Source organism: Astatotilapia calliptera, chromosome 19, assembly GCF_964374335.1.
Source record: "Astatotilapia calliptera chromosome 19, fAstCal68.1, whole genome shotgun sequence".
NCBI lineage: Eukaryota > Metazoa > Chordata > Actinopteri > Cichliformes > Cichlidae > Astatotilapia > Astatotilapia calliptera.
In genome coordinates this window covers 31141572-31160123 of record NC_137440.1, presented here as the reverse complement: position 1 = coordinate 31160123, position 18552 = coordinate 31141572, and the positions used below count along the sequence as shown (strand labels likewise).

Sequence of the window (18552 nt, the reverse complement as noted above, 5' to 3'; positions counted from 1 at the left end):
TCTCCCTTTGTCCACTTCCCTGACAACAGTAGCTTGAAAAAAAAAAACTATTGTTGATGATTACAGCAACATAAGGGCGTAGCCTGAAATTATGGACTCACCAGAAAGCCACAGATGCTGCACTGACCCTGTGATTAAAAGTCATGCCAAGCATAATGCATAGTAGTTTAATTCATATCATTACTGAGGGTTTCCTTGTGGTCTAGATAAAGCGGCACTTTTGATGGGATATTTCAATCATTCATCAGACACTGCAGTTCTGCTTAATGATAAAGTAAAAAAGGATTTCCTGCTGACAGTACAGGAAAGAGCTCTTTCTTCTTCATCTTCTTTTTTTAACATCCAAAACTCAGACCACTGTTTTCTACTTGGTGAACTCAATAAAGAAAGGCATATACAGGATCTGTAAAAGCCTATGGTGCTTTTTATCCAGATTCATCTGGATTGTTTTGACATTGCTCGTCCAGTTTTATAGAGATCACCTGCAGAATTTGCTCTCTTCTTTTGGAAATACTGAACAAATTAGCATTTTCCATGTGGTGCTCAAAGGGCCGAAAAATTGAAAAATTTGACAGACACCAATTTTAAGAAATTTTAACCGGATTGCTCAAAAAATTTTCTTCAACCCTTGGAGCCATGGATCAGGCTAACTGTGCAGAAAAATGCATTATGATATGCGTGTTATGTTATTGACATATGTGCGTCAGCTTGTGACTAACAATACATTTCATCCACCCTTTTTTTTTCACCACCTTTCTGACTCAACCTTGATCTTTCACACCGTCTTTTCTCTAGTTGTTGACCAAGGGAAGCCAAACCACAGAGATGACCTTACGTCGTAACGCCCTGGGCCAGCTGGGCTTTCATGTCAACTTCGAGGGGATCGTAGCAGAGGTGGAGCCCTACGGCTATGCCTGGCAGGCTGGGCTCAGGCAGGGCAGCCGCTTAGTGGAGATATGCAAGGTGTCCGTGGCCTCGCTGTCCCACGAGCAAATGATTGATCTTCTTAGAACCTCTGTCACTGTAAAGGTGGTCATCATTCCTCCACATGAAGACTCAACGCCACGCAGGTACTGTGGATATAAGTCACAAATGGATACAAGAGAGACTGTAGTTGATGTGTTGGTTTGTGGCTTTTGAAGCTATCCTTAAAGTATTCTGACTGCGATTGCTTCATGTGCCAACAGAGGCTGCTCAGAAATCTACCACATGCCACTTGTGGACTACAAGAACCACAAAGAAGGCATGCCCTATGAGTTAAAGTTTCCCTTTCGCTCCACAAACAACAACACCAAGTGGCCACGCACCTCATCCAGCCCTCAAACGCGTGCTGCTGGCATTGGAGGAACCCTCATCAAGGCCCCGCCCACAGACTTAAGTAATCCTGCTGCTATTCCCCGCAGTGTGTCTAGCGATGGTCGACCGCTCAACCCCAAAAGGTCACATAATAACGATAATGCTGTTATGAAACTTGCAGACATGCAGAGCTAACTTCTGTCTGGTTGTAACATATGTCTTTAATCGCATCCATATGTGTCCACAGATATTCCCCAGGGAATGACAACTATGCCCTTGCCTGCTCCATTGTGATGGGACGCACACTGCACAACACAAACTCCCCTTCCAGTCTCTCCTACACAGACACCATGGCCTCCACCCACTGGAGGCAAAAGTCTATGCCTGATGGGTGAGTTCATCGCTACAAATTATGCAGACTAAATTTCATAAATATATATTTTCTTAAAACTTGATGTGTGCTACACAGCAACATAGATAACATTTTTTATGTCTCTTCAGGTTTAATAACAACTGCCAGTCCCCCGTTTCATCTGTGCGCCATGTGGCAGGTGAGGGCGCCAATGGGATCAAAGTATCGTCGAGCTCAGGTGTTGGATGGTCACGACCTGGGGAGGGTGATCCCGCTAGCAGATCAGGGGACAAACCCAGCTCAGGTAGGCAGAACTCCTACCTCAGTGTTGGTAAATCAAAAAACATGTTTTGCATTATGGGCTCTAAATTTTCCGTACGTCTTAGACACCGTGGTTTCCAAGGTGGTGATTCCTCGACTTCAGCCGTCAGAGCAGAGCAGCCACGTGTCTCCTAACAAGAGCACCAAGGTGAGTGATAGCCAACACCACCACATGTAATTTCCTTCCTGAATTGATAAAGGAGGCCCTGTGCTAACAAGAGGTCTGCTGTTTAATCACAGTTAGCATCGTATGACTGTGAGCTAAAGTTTGTGTGCCATGAACCAATCTACGCTAAGCACACTAATTAAAATGTTTCCAACATTGGGGTAAATATGATCGCAGCATGAGGAGTTATGGGAGGTGACAAAAAACAAACAGTCTTTGGGGGAACGCTGCAGCAAAATGTCCTGTTTTTCTATCTAGAAACTGATCGCAGATTTCTCATCTGGTAACAGGCAGATGCTCCCTATTCATCCAGCCAGTCAAGCAGCAACACACTGTCAAGCAACGCCTCCAGCTCCACCCACAGCGACGAGAAGTGGTACGAAGTTGGCTCCCGTTCCGGAGTGCGGAGTGAACTGGATCTCAGTGGCTATCTTCAGGGTACCTCCAGCGACAGCGGCATTGACGCAACCTCCTTCACTGCCACGCAGAGCAGCACGGCTTCCTCCACTGGTGCCTTCATGGCAAAAGACAAAATCCCTTGGCAGGATGAGCCACCAGACGGCCAGATGGCCGCTGACACTTCACCTCCAACTCCAGACTGTCTTGTCATCTCTCAAGGCACCGAGATCCCAGGGAAGAGCCCCTTATCCTTGCCACTTGGTCCCGATAGCGGCTCCTATAGCCCAAGTGATGGCGCCGCCCACTCCAGGTGTGCTGCTGTTCTGTTAGAATTTAGCTACATAGGCAGTCTAGGAATCTGATCCTTTGCATCAGTGTTTCATTAAACAGACAGTGATTCATTGTAGTCCAGATATATCCTGCACTGTCCCGGCTGAAAAGAAGTCCAAAGCTCTGCGGTTTGGCACTAACAAAGGGGGAGCGGAAGAATGAAATATCTGTGTCTGTGGTTTTGCATTTGCATGTATCTCCGTCTCTGGGTATCCATGATAGAAAGGAAGTGCTTGAAGTTGCTAGAAATGCAGACTGTGAGCTCAGCACTGTTCCCCCCTCCTCTAAATCCCACTTCCTTTGAATCAACTAAAGCTTTCCTGCCTCTCTTCTTCACTCAGCCAGAAATAACTCGGCTCCACCAGACCTGTACATTGGCAGCTTTGTTTTATAGTTCGTGCACAGACACAAAACTCGATGTTGGAAAATTCAAGCATTAATGTCAAACTCTGTAGGAATGCTATTTTAAAGAGCTGAAAATGAAGTGCAAGGACACGGTGTTCTTATTTAATATTTATGAATTCATCGGTTTATCCAGTCTGCAGAGATATCTGGATACATATATTGAAGGAACACCTTTACTAATGGGTTTTAAGGATGCCTGGCTCTTTGTTGTTTGTTCAGCTTTATTAAAGGTAACTAAGGTAATTTGATAGTTAAACATTAAGAAAAATAAAATACATCAGTGCAATGAAAATGCATCACTAATGCATTTTCTTTTCAATCAGTCTGCTCTCTGTGTTTGATACTGATGAAATTGTAAGGCTGCGTCACACTTTTCTGCCCTTGCTTTTTGTTTTGTCCCCAGCTCAGCCTCTTCTGGTCCATCAGGCTGCAGGCCCATGTCCCCCCAGGATGAGGCTGCTCCTGTGCCCACATCACCCACATCCTCAAACTCCCAGTCCCCAGGTTCCAAGAGCTTCTACCCTCGTCAAGGAGCCACCTCAAAGTATCTCATTGGCTGGAGGAAGCCTGGGGGAACTGTTAACTCGGTGGATTTTGGCAGCACTCGCAAGTAAGATGGAAATAATTATTTTACTAAACATCTGTTCAAAATTGTTTCTAAAGCACCATTGCATGCAGATAAAATATTATAACTTAGTGCAGAGTGGATCCTGCTGTCAATCATGTCGACATATTTTATCTTTGTCTCACTGAGTGGTCAGCTAATTTTAAAGGTGTTGTTTAAAAAGTTGGTCAGCAGCGCCACCGTGTGGTGAGTTTTTATTTTTCCCCACATCAATTCAACTCTATTCAGTTTTATTTATAGTTTTCTGAAGGTGCTTTGTATTGTACCCTGTAATATTCTAGATCAATATTCTTTGGTTTGTAGGAAGACAAAAAAAATTTGCACTCTTATTCTCACATATTGAATTTGGTCAGAAAGCCGATTGCTATCTTTTGTGTTGGTGGTAAATGTTTTCACACAAACCGGTTTTTCCTGGCGCAATAAATCAGTAATTTATTCGACTACAGATCGCCAACAGCTTGGTTTGGGAACAGTTACAGCTGCCATTGCCATTCTGAGCATTTGAACTGGTTGCTGCTAATCACAGACATGCTTTGTCGTTTCTAGAGATTTCTGCCTGAATTCGTTTTTGTTTTTTGTTTTTTTTATGTTAATCTTCAGACGGCACCAGAGTGATGGTTTGCTGGGTGGTCAACCCCAGCTCAGGGCCAATCTCCGGGGCTCCCAGTCTCCCCAGCGGCACACTGCGAAGTCCAGCCTGGAGGAAGACTTAAAGAAGCTCATCACACTTGACAGCCCTCCACCCACTACAAATGAAGAGAAGGTACAGGGAGATGTTTTCGATAAGCTATTATATTACTTAGCAATTTGACGATCTGTCGGTATTAGCATTTATAGTGGTCAATACTGAAGAAACACCCTTTAACTGTGCTATCATACTTTGTCCACCAGATGGCACTCCGCAACTGTTAGGAACACCACAAACAAAACAACATGCTGATCCAAGCAAAGTCGGGCAGCTCTTAAACGAGTAAATAAATAACTACACATAAGAAATGTTAAAGAAATATGTTTACATTTCCTGTGTCAAAGAAAAAAAAATCAGGTGATATAAGAGAATATCAGCGTTTTGAATCAACCAAATATTGGTACAGTATCGCTATCAGTCAGGCTCTACTCTTTTCCCGCTACTGTAACTGTATGATTATGGATAATGCTCCTGGTACCACTCTAATAAACCACTACATTTGCTTTGATAACAAATTAAGGCTTGTTTTCTGTCTCTGTGTATACATTATGTTCATCTTGTGCTGCTTAAAATATCAGTTTCACCTCATCATCAGTCCAAGTAAGGAAGTCTATGTTCATGGTCATGTAGTGTTTGTCATTTCACCAAGGACTGTTTTAAAACGAGGTGCCAGCAGTATTATGGTTGCATAGTAGCGAAGCTTCACAAGTCAAATGTAAGCACAATAGCATGTTAGGTAACCTGGAAGTTGTAAGCAAAATATAAAATATCTGTTAAATACTTTATGTCTGTGAAGGTTCTCACAAACACAAAAAGTACTTTAGTTTAACAACAGCTAATGTAACCTGATATTGTAACTCTTCAGGGGCCGCACAAGACCACATGATGAAACTACCTGGGATATAACATATTGGGTTGAGGTTTTTAACCAGCTGTTTAAAGCCCTGCTAAAAAGTGTTTATTATTACTATCACGGACAATATGATATGACACAACCCCAATAGAATATTAATAAAAACCCTTCAGTGTTTTCATGCAGCTTTTCTTTTTCTCGCTTTTTACCTGAGTCTTCTCGTCTGCTTCCATCCCTTCGTGAAGCCGTTGTTTCCAGGCCCCCCACCCAGTCGACGTTCCCTTCAGAGAACCCTGTCTGATGAGAGCATTTACAGCGGGCAGAGGGAGCCGTCCTCTAGTGGACAGCGTGAAACGCCTACTGACCTTCTTTTCTCCTGTTCCACCATGCCACGTTCACCCATCGCCCGCCACGGACCGAGTCGGCGAGCATCGCACAAATCCCTCGGTAAACATCTAGTTTATGTGATTGAACTTGTAGTGGCTCCAAAGCGTAGTGGTTTACGCATCCGCATCAGGAATCGGGAAGAGTTTCCCACGTTAAAAAACCTTCTAACTCAAACATGGTTCGTTATGTGCTGCGGTGGTGACCTCTTGTTCATAATGGAGCAGATGGACTACTGTGCAATAGTCTTGAGCCAACCCTTTCTTTTTGTTCCAAGGAGCCTGACTTTGTTGTAATTTTTTAAAGATGTCTTCAGCAAACCTGGATTGAAAAAGAATGTCCTCCCCAGAGCTCAACGTTACGCAAGCAGTGTAGGATCATCCTGAGAGAGAACAGAACAGAAATGTAGCCGACATCTAAGGAAGAGCTTTTAATGTCCACCAAGAAGCCCGGAGAACTATTCCCGACGGATACTTAAAGAAATGAGAGGAAAGCTTGTCTAAAAGAGTTGTGTTGAAGAATAAAAGTGGTCATGCGAAGTATTATTGGAACTTTAAGCTTGTTAGAATTGTACAAACTCTTTTTTTGCCTTATATGTTGTATTACCATGTACGTTTGCATACCTCTTCGCATCCATTTCCAGTTTTCCCAACAAAATCTAAAGATATGAGGGTGGCTAAAGATTTTTACACAATACTGTATATACAGTATGCGTAAATCTGCAGATAATGGAATAAAAGCTTAAACACACTAAGCACACTGCTACGGAAAAAGTCTTTTGGCCATGCCGTGCTAAAAGCATTGACTATAAAGTTTCCCATCTTCAGCCCCCTAAAAACAGATACAAATCTCATTCATTGTGTTTGACTGTGTTCTTTTCCTTCCCAGGAGACCTGTCAGCCCCAGACAGTTCAGAGCTGGACCAAGAGGGGAAGAAACAACAGCTGCAAGAGCCTGTCCTCATGCCCCTGCCTGACACGGGGGCAGATGGCCCGCTTGACTGGGCCCACCTGGTAGATGCTGCCAAGGCCTTTGAGGGTAACCAGGCGTCATGTTTTCATTTCATCCTTAAAAACAAACCACCAACAAAAAGACATTTGAAGTGAAGGTTAAGTTAGTTTTGTAATAGAGAAATCCACCTGCTATCTTAATTTTTTATCAGAAGAGGGCACTGTTACACTGTATTTGTTCTCTGTTTAGGTCAGATAACATAACATTTGACTTTTTTTTTTAATACATCAGAGCAGAGGCTGGTTTTCCTAGCAGCCCAGGAGGAGAACTCCATGGCTGAGAGTGCAGCAGCAGCAGCAGCAGCCACCAGTCCCCAGCAGGCCGAGCCTCAGGCGGCTCCACTGAGACAGCCTTCGCCAGGGTGAGAGGCCTCAGGTCATGGCCTAGATCCAATGTTTGCTTTCATCCACTGGTTTTTCCAGAAGTGTGCCACCAAAAACACTGATTTTCCGCAAATCGCACACCACTGCATCACCGATGAATCCTGCCAGTAGTACAATAGTGTTTGTTGGGGATTGCTAAGCTACATGTACCATCACTGAGAAAGACTGGACTAAGAAACATTTACCCATCATTTAAGGTGAGATGTTGGTCCCAGCTAATGTCAAGCTTTTTCCTCTCACAGAGAGACTCCAGCTTGTTTGATGGGGAAAGTGAGCCAGCTAGAATCCATGGTGAAGGCACTACAGGAGGACCTAAAGAAGGTGATTTGTGATGCTAGATTGATCCTGTTCCTCTTCGGCACAGCCTCAAACATAGATGCAAAATCTAAGTATGAACCTGCCTTTTGTAACCATTAGGAGAAGGATGCCAAGGCATCACTACAAGCTCAAATTGAGGGCCTGCGAGAGGACAACCAGCGTCTCCTCGAGGAGTCCTACAGCGCCTCCGCCAAGCTGAAGAAGTTTACAGAGTGGGTCTTTAACACCATCGACATGAACTGATGCACGCTGCTGCTGACCTGCTCTCCACTGGGAGAATAACCACTACTCAAGCTGATTTCAAACTCTTCAGTAATGTTCGGTGCACAGCAGAATCACATAAAAAAACAAAACAGTGTCGCTCTTGTACTGTTACAAACTAGTGCCAACATGGATGTAAACATCATCCTTCCTCAGCCTCATGGATCTGTTTGAACAGTGACCACAAAAGACAAAGGAGAATCCAGGGTGATAGACAAAAAAGAGCAGCGGCGTATCTGTGTGTCAGTTTTCATCGGCATGCTCTCCCTTACTTAGGAGCTCATAAAATATAATGTTTTTGTTTCCCCCCCCCCCCTTGAATGGACTGTTGGTATTCCTGCATGTCAGAGAAAGCGAGAGCACGATTTCAAAGCTAACCCAAACCTAAAGGGATTTAAAGTCACTGTTTAGCTCCCCAGCTGTAACCTAATTTTAAGTGAACGGATTTCCAATTAAACAAAAAACTCTAACACAAATTAAAATTTCTTCAAGAGTTGCTGAATATAGTCCCTGATCTTAATTGACAGGTGTGCTGTAAATGTGCTGCCGTTAAGACATTCTCCAGTTTTCCCAGTTCACAGATAACAACACTGATCTGATTATTTTTGTATTACTAACAAAGAGAAAAAAGGTGAAGTAAATACTATAAGAGAGGATGGGAGTTGCATTTTTGATGGTTAGTGTTGGTAGGTAGGCACAGATAGACAGACAGACCCTTTGCATAGCACATACTGTAAACACTGTAAGGTCGAGTGCCTGTCTGTATCGCTTATGTAAAAGACTGTGCAAGTGTAGCGAGGGTTATTGCAAGTAAAACTTGTATAGGACTACTGGTCACATGAAAAGATATAAAAATATATATATTACAAACACAATATGGGTGCCATAAAGATAGAAATCGACAATTCAGTGTCACTTATTCAGATTATTGTAAATATGTGATGTTCACATTTATTTTTCTCATGCCTTCCCTTGATATAATAATGTAAAGAGTATTTATGTCAAAGATGATGGCCAAGAAAAGCAAAACAACCATTACTTGTATATACTGTACAGATATGTACAGTATATACAAGTAATGGTTTCCTACGTGACAAGATGTATCCTTTGACTCAAACGTTTCCAGCAGGAGCCGGGTAACTTTTGATCCAGAGTACAGTGCTAGAAAACATATTGATATTTCTAATCCTAAAAACGTTTGCCTGCTGCAGTGGATTGATTTGAGAGCGCCACTTAGTGTTGACAAGATGTAAAATACTACTACAGTGAGCTCACATCCTTTTCCTCCCATAGCACGCTAAAATGCCTCAATCTGATCCCTAAAACTTTGGATGGAGTCAGTTGGTACTGTTATATTATTGCAGATAAGATGCTGTGTAAATCCTGAAATCCCAGCTACAGTTTTCTGTACTTCTGTAAATCTGCGCGAAAGCCCACACAGAATCTGATCTGCAGATGACCGAGCTCAGTCCTCATTTAAGCCTCATACTTTAACTATTTCCTTTTGTACCCTGATGCTGTGCAACTGTATATAAGGAGAGTTTAATATTCATCAAAATCGCACCTTCGTTCTTATTTTTTACAGTTATTTTTGATGTCTTTCTGCTTTACTTGCTAGTGCAGAGTGGAACCACAAGCCCGACTCAGACAAAATGAGTCGTAGGCCCGTACGGTAGCAGATTGCCCCTATGCCTTCATTCTTAACATGTGTGTCAGCATGTGATTCTGTTTCCATTGAGCTGTGATGTGTAAAAACAAACACACAAAAAAAGTTTATATCTATTAAAGATATTTTGTTCAATTACACTTTGTCTTGCTGAGTGGTCTGTACTAATGTACTGCGATTTAGACATGCCATTCATCAACAAGAGCAAAATAGGAAACTAGCACAACTGCTGGGGGTTATATGAGGTGGCTTTGAGTAAATGGATACCTGTTGGCGGCCTTGTGGCTGCCCGCTGTTGCATTGTGATTAACAGAGAGGTGCTGTTTTTCCACTCAAGCTTGATTACACAAGGCGGTTGTCCAGACACATTCAGGGCTGCGTGGGACAGATTGATTGATCAGGATATCCTGAGAGAAGGCAGGGCGGAGACGTGGACCGTTATGCATCCAGCAGGTGATTGGTGTGATTTAGGCCTGTTTGGATGTTTAGTCATTCAAATAGCAGTTATTCTGTATCAAACCTGCTATTATTAAAATGACCTTCTGAGTTCATGCCATAACTGAAGATGTAATCTATTTCTGCCTGTTTTTAATCAGCGACTGCAGAAATAGAACAGATATTAATGCTTATTTTTGTATTGTAAAATTAAAATAAGGGATGGTGGTGTCTTTTTTTAATGTTTGGTAGCACTCTATTATTTTTAACCAATAAGACATCTTTACAAGTGATGTGCTGCTTTGAATGGCTTAAACCTGCCAGAGAGCTGGTAACCAAGTGCAAATACTTTGTTACTGTACTTGAGTAGAATTTTCAATTATCTATACTTGAGGTTTTTTTTTTTTCTGATAGCTTTTTACTTTTACGCCCTACATTTTAAAAAATATCTGTACTTTTACATTTTCAAAGCAGGCTTGTTACTTTTGGTTTAACCAATTTGTGGGCCTTCAAACATCAAACCAATTTAAGGCTAAACAGGAACAAATAAAAGAAAGTCTGGTTCGTGTATTAATCACCAGGGGACGTCGCATAAAGAAGAGATGAAAGATGCATAATCGCAGATCAGTGTTGTGATGAAATTAAGGCGAAGAACAGTTTGTTAGTGCACAGTGGCTGCAGTGCTCATGGTCAGAGATACATCAAGTGTGGAAGAGACTAATGTGAATTTTAGCTGATGATGAATTCCAACTTTATAGCATCTAGAAAAAAGACAGCATAACCGGTTACTGTCAGTGAAGAGGATGTAAATCAGCCAGGACAACTCATGAAACATCTTGTTCAATCAGGTTCTACAATGTAGGCATCAGAAAATAAAGATTCTTTTTAAAATTTTCCTCATTTTTTTGTTTAGAAATTAAAGTAAAATTTGTATTCCCCTCTTCTAATATTAGAAGATTTATCATTACATTAGTATAACACAAAAAACAGCTGGTAGAAACATAATTCAAAGAGCTACTTTTGCTTGCTTACTTAGATTTCAGACCCTGTACTTTTTAACTTTTACTTGAGTAAAGAAATTGAATCAGTACTTTAACTTTTGCTGGACTGTTTTTAGACAGTTGTATCTGTACGTCTGATGAAGTATAGGATTTCTGTACTTTTGCCACGACTATTGTTAGTGCCATCAAGTGTTGTTTACTAATATGACAAGTGAGAGAGCAGTCTGCTCGGAGACATATGAAGCGCTTTACCCTGGTTAATGGCAAAGCTAAGGTAGGGGTAGCAAAAACATAGTCACTGCTGAGATTGCAGGTTTCTGGCTACTGAGCCACTGCTAAGTAATCATCACTAAAGTAGTTTCTCTTAGAAGTCCCTTTGTTTTGTGAATCCAGTTAAAACAAATGTGAAAGATAATCTAGTCTTATGTGCCTTTAGCAGTGACATTTAGATGAGCTAAATATGATTCTTGTAGTGTTTGAACATCTCAACTGTCTCAACTGTTAATGTTTATATTGTTGGCACTATTGGGACATACACTCAACAAAAATATAAACGCAACACCTTTGTTACTGCTCCCATTCCCCATGGGATGGACGTAGAGACCTAAAATTCATTCCAGATACACAGTATAACCATCCCTCCCAAACAGTGGTCACAAATCAGTCCAAATGTGTGGTAGTGGGCACATCTGCTATATTGAGATAATCCATCCCACCTCACAGGTGTGCCACATCAGGATGCTGATCTGACATCATGAGTAGTGCACAGGTGTACCTCAGACTGCCCACAACAAAAGGCCACCCTGGAATGTGCAGTTTTTTGCGCTATTGGGGGTCTGGGGACCCAGAACCGGTCAGTATCTGGTGTGACCACCATTTGCCTCATGCAGTGCAACACATCGTCGCATGGAGTCCATCAGATTGTCAATTGTGGCCTGTGGAATGTTGGTCCACTCCACTTCAATGGCTGTGCGAGGTTGTTGGATATTCGTGGGAACTGGTACACGCTGTCGTATACGCCGGTCCAGCACATCCCGAACATGCTCAATGGGTGACATGTCCGGTGAGTATGCTGGCCATGCAAGAACTGGGACATTCTCAGCTGCCATCTGCCCTGAACAATGTGAACCATGATTCATCCGTGAAGCGCACACCTCTCCAACGTGTCAGACACCATCGAATGTGAGCATTTGCCCACACAAGTCTGTTACGGCGACGAGCTGGAGTCAGGTCAAGACCCCGATGAGGACGACGGGCATGCAGTTGAGCGTCCCTGAGATGGTTTCTGACAGTTTGTGCAGAAATTGTTTGGTTGTGCAAACCAATTGTTCCAGCAGCTGTCTGGGTGGCTGGTCTCAGACGATCTTGGAGGTGAACCTGCTGGATGTGGAGGTCCTGGGCTGGTGTGGTTACACGAGGTCTGCGGTGGTGAGGCCGGTTGGATGTGCTGCCATATTCTCTGAAACGCCTGTGGAGACGGCTTATGGTTGAGAAATGAACATTCAATGCACGGGCGACAGATCTGGTTGACATTCCTGCTGTCAGCATGCCAATTGCACGCTCCCTCATTGCTTGTGGCATCTGTGGCATTTTGCTGTGAGACAAAACTGCACATTCCAGGGTGGCCTTTTGTTGTGGGCAGTCTGAGGTACACCTGTGCACTACTCATGATGTCAGATCAGCATCCTGATGTGGCACACCTGTGAGGTGGGATGGATTATCTCAATATAGCAGATGTGCCCACTACCACACATTTGGACTGATTTGTGACCACTGTTTGGGAGGGATGGTTATATTGTGTATCTGGAATGAATTTTAGGTCTCTACGTCCATCCCATGGGGAATGGGAGCAGTAACAAAGGTGTTGCGTTTATATTTTTGTTGAGTGTAAGAGTGGGGTGGACTCTGCTTCTGATTTGATTATTGCAAAAGTCATGAAATGTAATATATTGTAGCTGTCTACCCGGCAATGACAGCTCTGCTGCTAGCATGGCGGCGGAGAGGGAATTTGTATTTGAAAGACTATCAGTGTAAGATGATGACAATGTGTTACACAGACTGCTGAAGCCGCATTTGCTTAGGACTGATCTTCCTGGGCTATTTTGGATCAGATGTTAACAAATTGTCATGTTTAAAAGAATTCATAGCTAATCGCTAACACACACACACACACACACACACACACACACACACACACACACACACACACACACATTGTATATATCCAGCAGTCAAATTCATCTTTTTGTTTTGTGATTGGAGGCCGTGTTGTTGAGTGTACAGATTAGGCCTCTGTAACCATAACTAAACCTAAAACGAACAAGAACATTTACATAATTGATAATTATGTATTATTAACATTATACCCTATAAATCTTTCACTTTTTCTTAATGTCACTGTTATCTTAAAACTGCATCCAGACATGCAAGGCTAGTAGTGCATATGCAGTACTGTGCAAAAGTCTTGAGCCGCCCTTCGTTTCTTTATATTTTACCTCCAAGCAGATTTTCTTGTAACTTAAAACTTAAAGCGGTCTTGAGCAACAGTTCTCTAGGCTTTCTGAAGTCTTTCAAATGTTGTCTTTGGACATTGGCTGCCCTTTCCCTCATGTTCTAGTTCAGTCCTTGTAGCTGATCATCTAGAAAGCATCTTTAATATCAACTTCATTTTCAGCATGACAATAATCTCAGTGGTCATGCAGTAAGATGATATCTGAACAGAAAAACACCCAAAAAGTCCTTCAAGAACCCCGGAGAACTACTCCTAAAGACTACTTAAATAAACTGAACAAAGCTTGTGGAAGAGAGTTCAGGATTTGTAGAATAAAGGTGGTTATACTAATTATTGAGAGGTTTTTTTGCACAGTACTGTAGACTAGCATGACACTCCCATGGTACCAATAGTAATGCAAATAATATTTTCAGACAGCCTTAAAAAACAGCAAACCAATCCACAATAATTTCTTTAAATAATGAATCTATTCTGTGTATCTCCACATATTTAGATGTAAAATCTGGCAAAAAGCCTAAAAACATTCCTCTTAAGTCTCTCTAAAAGCAAGCGAGATCTTTGCTGTGTTGTGTGTGGCTAGCACTGTTGGTCTCTGGCAGTAGTGTGGATCTGAGCAGGCTGTTCAATAATTTAGCATTAATGCAGATTATGGCAGGACTGGCCCCCTCAAAGCAGATTAGAGTCCCTGCCTGTCTGCCGGCTGCCTGTCTGTCACCTTGTTAAAGATGGTACATGGATCATATGCAGTTTGTATTCTGCGGGTGAGGTGTGTTATGTATCACTGCAGATGTACGAAAAGGGTAAATGTGTAGTTATCATAGTAGTTTTGTAGTTTTGGGAGGATGTAACACTCCTGCTCTTTCCCTGTCTATAAGTAGTGGGAAAATGTGCAGGGTAAGGGTGAGTATCTGTGACCTCAGTTTCCCTTGGTTACAACATTTACAGAGAACAGTAGCAGCTTCGGGCTGTTCAAATTTTAATCTGCTCTTTGCCTGAAGAAACACACACCGAACAAATTGTACTTCTAATAATGAGAAGTGCGGCTTTTTATCTCTCAGGCTTGATTAAACCTGCGTGTTGTGAAGAACATTTTGAAGCTTCCTCAAATATTTTCAAAAAGCAACGAGGAGAGGTCCGTGCCAAACAGCACGCTGTGGAAAAAACAGAAGGAAAAGTGCAGTGAAGAGGAGCAGGCTACACAATTCCTTGATAGCTGGTGAACCGGCTTTGTCAAACCCAGGCATCTGTGTGTGTGTGTGTGTGTGTGTGTGTGTGTGTGTGTGTGTGTGTGTGTGTGTGCACACTCTGCACGCGTGCACTCACAAATTGGCCATGCCATGTATTTCTGGGCTGTGTTTCTCGGGGGCTTTTGGGATCTAATTTATGGCGGACGGGGGGAAAAAGAAAAAGGTTCATTCGTTTGGGTTTGCCATTTAAGCTTGAATGAGTGTACATGAAGAGAGGACGGGAGGAGAACATGCATTTAGAATGGGTTGAATGGGTGGAGGAAGAAACATGAGAGGATGTTCGGCGTACTCGAGGACATGGAAAGTGGACTTTGTCCGTGATAAAAGAAACACACCCCCACCCCACTAAGAAATACAAGAAAAAGTCTAATTTTGGGACCCGGGCGGCTTCTCATACATGAGCTTTGAATGCATAATGAAAGCATTTTCTCTGAGGTTGCTTGCTCAAAGAGTCTGGGATATGTATTTATAGCCAGCGTGTGTGTGTGTGTGTGTGTGTAAGTGTGTGCTCACTAACTTGTTTTTATATTAGCATTTCAATATCCGCTTAATGAAATGTTTCTTATTTTCAGCATCAGTGGGCGCTGCTGCTGCTGCAGTGTGCATCTCTCTGTCCTCCTTTTCTCTGTGCTGTGCATCCACTTCTCTCTCTCTCTCATGCACGCACACCCTCTCTCGCTCTCTCTTCCTGCCCGTCTTTCTCCTCCCTCTGTTTTCCTCTTTATATTCTCTTTAATTCCTTCATCCCTCCCCCCTTTTTTTCAACTTGATCTCCCTCCCTCCCTCCCTCCCTCCCTAACACACTCTCTCTTTTGCTCTCGCTCTGAGTCGTGCACATGCAGACAGAGGGAGAGGGGGGATGAACGAGGTGCACACATGAGGATCTCCTGAACTGCCGGGGCAAGGCAGGGCTGGTGAAGAGAGAAGAAGAAGAAGAGGAGGAGGAGAACTAGAGGAATACTGCAGTGGCCAACCAGCTTCTTTTCCCTTCTGTATTTCTTTCTCTCTCTCTCTTTTCTCGCTGCTCCACTGCTTCCATCCCCTTCTCTCTCCCTGTGCCAATTATACCATGAACCTGCCTGCTGCTTGTTGCTAAGGGGAAGCCAGCCAGGGGGAGCCGAGTGGACCGGGCGATATTTTGTTGTTAAGGTAATAAAACGCTTCAGTATCAGCAACTGTCAGGTGTCACAGATGTTGCACTGCAGACGTTCGCCTGCCTCAAGTGAACAGGGCTTTGGGACTCGCTGTTTTTATGGCTCTGGCTGTAACTGGAGCACGGCTTGTTGCGTGTCTCTTTCTGCAAGCTCTCTGCCAGTTTTATTCCAGTTTGTTTCAGTTGACCGGGCATCTGTGGACTCACAGGGGGTCTGCCTCTGTGAATATGTGTGTGTGTGTGTGTGTGTGTGTGTGTGTGTGTGTGTGCAATGTCCTTTTGTGTTTCCTCATGAATTGGATTTTGCTGCGTGCTTAGATTTGTGGATATGCATGGGTAGAAACACACGCACACACACATACACACATGTGGTGTACATGAGGGCATATGTGGCCCACTTGGGTTTCTTTCAGCAGCTCTCAGTATGCCTGTTTCATCTGTTTCTCTTGGACAGGCGTCTGTGGGTTTGCATGTTTGAGCAGCTTCATTAGAAGGAAGTTGCTCTCCAGAATTACAGCTTTGAACTACTGGTACACTATTGTTTTCTTCGAACAGGTGCTATGCAATCCATACCTCCTCTGTCTGTATACGACCCTTGAGGCAGGCGCAAAGATTAGCTGTCTAATGTGCTCAGACTCTAAAAAGAGCACAGACGTGTTAGCCAATGAGGAGTGCTGCACTCTGCACTTCTGGTGGCAATAACAAACAGTGAGGAAAGAGCGGATGATTACTTATTCACTCATGCGCATCACCATGCTCTACGGTGTAATAAATGAAAGCTACAGTGACGAAGCCACCTTGCACGGCTGCTGCTGTTCGAACCGGTAACACCGATGATTCCCCCCCCCCCCCCCCCTGTCTCCGTCACGGCTATTGTCTTCAAAAGTTGAAGTAAGTTGTAACATTGCGAGTTGCAATTATATAATACAGCCACTCCAAATCCCCCATGCCAGCTGCAGGTTTAATGTATGAAGGTTTCATTTGAGCACGCTCACGTGTCCCTGTCATAAAATGCCATCTGTATCCACTATTCTTTGCCCCTCGGTAGCTTATCACAGCTCTGTTTAAACACGAATAACTGTCAACAACAATGAATTGCAGCTTTCTTCTCTCACACCAAAAATTAAGGATGTGTTAAACTATGTGATCTACTTCCTCACCAGTCTCATCTCCCAATTAAAGGACCAGCAAATGGTTAAAAAGACATTTTACATTTTACAGGTACCTCGAATGCAAAAGGAGCTGAGAGGGCTTGTGAAGCACCAGTCACCAGGTTATGAAAATCCTTACTTAAGCAGAATTAATTCCGTGTGTGTGTGTGTGTGTGTGTGTGTGTGTGTGTGTGTGTGTGTGTGTGTGTGTGTGTGTGTGTGTGTCTGCTTAGAGAAAGTAAATAAATCCCTTAACAGCGGCTCTCAAAGCATGAAGCCTGGGGGAGGTTAATGTTGGGAGTGCAGGCAGATCAGAGGTAACCATTGTATGATTGCAGCTAATGGAGTCAACATTTACTTATGCTTAGCATAAAAACAACAACAAACACAGTGGCCAGCACTAACCACGCTCAAAGCCACTATCGGTATCACCTCGGTGAAGGTTCATTCATTATGAACATCAGCTTTTTGTTAAGATGAGTCATCAACGTCGCAGCCGCACTCAGTGTGTGCTGAGGACACCGACATCTGTGCTTTATACATAATTAGTGCCTTCCTGATTCCTCCTTGCTGACACACTTTACTGCAGTGGCAGTTTTATATAAGATGAACTCAGATGAGGTTATCTAATAGTGTTAATTGCAAATATCTTGTGCATCTACCTGTCTGCATACGTCAGTGTTTTGTTATGCTATTGAGCCCACTACTCTTCCACATCAGCGCTTCTTCATTGGGCTACTTTGAGTATTTCCTTTGAGGTAATTATTAACTATTCCAGTTGTCCTTCCATTATTTCCAGCTATTTATTTCAACCTTTATCCACAAACTGTTGAGCATTCCCAGCTCAACTGTTACCACATCCTTAGCACTGACTTTATTTATGTAGTTACAGTCTTTATTTTTCAAATTAAACAGAGCTACACGGCAACCTCTCGCACAGCCCCTGGCAACTGCAGAAACACCCGCTGAGGTTAAGGTATTGTGTGTTCACGATCTGGCTTTGTGGCTTATTTATTATTCATCCTACATCGGCCTACCTGGGCCCTTTTATCTGCCTCTGCTATGACAGGCGTCCTCTTTTCTTTCTTTTTTTTGCTTTTGAGACAGCAGCATGCGTTTTGACAGCTGAATGTCACTCCGATAAAGGCTGGAGAACTTTTGGTTCTCGGGGGAAATGCAGTTATCGTCTGATGTTTGTCGTTTTTCATTTTGTTTTCTTCGACCCTTCAGCGGATGCCGGATGCTGTCTTCTAATGGTGCGTTTGCTTTTCTTGACAGGATTTAGAGAAAATGGCAGAAGGGTCCAAAGACCAGGGAGGAACGGGCACCGCTGATCCCGAGGAGGACTCCCCCAATATGATCGTCTACAGAAAGGCAAGTCTGCGTGTGCTGTGCTTTCTGTGAGATGGGAAAAAGACTTTGCTGAGAGGCAGTGACCCGTATACGGGCTCCTGACAGCTCACTGGTCTGTATGAATGTGTATCTACCTCACACACACTGGTTTCACTGTCAGGTGTCAGGAAGCCTCTTTCCACTGTCTTACAACAAGCTCCTGTCTCTTCGGGACCCACTTCCTACTACTGTATCCCAACACT

General features: G+C 43.2%; 2 protein-coding genes across 11 annotated transcripts in view; both read left to right on the top strand.

Annotated features, from left to right (window-relative positions):
- The window catches only part of LOC113011888 (signal-induced proliferation-associated 1-like protein 1), a 37548-nt gene extending 27950 nt beyond the window's left edge, over positions 1–9598 (top strand). For all 3 annotated transcript variants that reach the window (XM_026151717.2, XM_026151716.2, XM_080293609.1), the window contains exons 9-21: positions 796–1070; positions 1188–1439; positions 1544–1687; positions 1798–1952; positions 2035–2117; positions 2426–2844; positions 3673–3879; positions 4495–4657; positions 5681–5882; positions 6708–6857; positions 7062–7191; positions 7456–7534; positions 7631–9598. In XM_026151717.2, the coding sequence (XP_026007502.1) occupies positions 796–1070; positions 1188–1439; positions 1544–1687; positions 1798–1952; positions 2035–2117; positions 2426–2844; positions 3673–3879; positions 4495–4657; positions 5681–5882; positions 6708–6857; positions 7062–7191; positions 7456–7534; positions 7631–7774 (2403 nt within the window). In that variant the 3' untranslated portion in view covers positions 7775–9598. The remainder of the gene's footprint in view (positions 1–795; positions 1071–1187; positions 1440–1543; positions 1688–1797; positions 1953–2034; positions 2118–2425; positions 2845–3672; positions 3880–4494; positions 4658–5680; positions 5883–6707; positions 6858–7061; positions 7192–7455; positions 7535–7630) is intronic.
- A 5865-nt stretch (positions 9599–15463) lies between these two features.
- Positions 15464–18552, top strand: part of LOC113011748 (regulator of G-protein signaling 6-like) — a 46811-nt gene continuing 43722 nt past the window's right edge. For 3 of the 8 annotated variants that reach the window (XM_080294185.1, XM_080294184.1, XM_080294183.1), the window contains exons 1-2: positions 15466–15802; positions 18236–18331. In XM_080294185.1, the coding sequence (XP_080150311.1) occupies positions 18248–18331 (84 nt within the window). In that variant the 5' untranslated portion in view covers positions 15466–15802; positions 18236–18247. Of the gene's footprint in view, positions 15803–18235; positions 18332–18552 lie in introns of all 8 variants that reach the window. The other 5 variants (XM_026151458.2, XM_080294187.1, XM_026151457.2 and 2 more) reach the window with 2 other exon arrangements.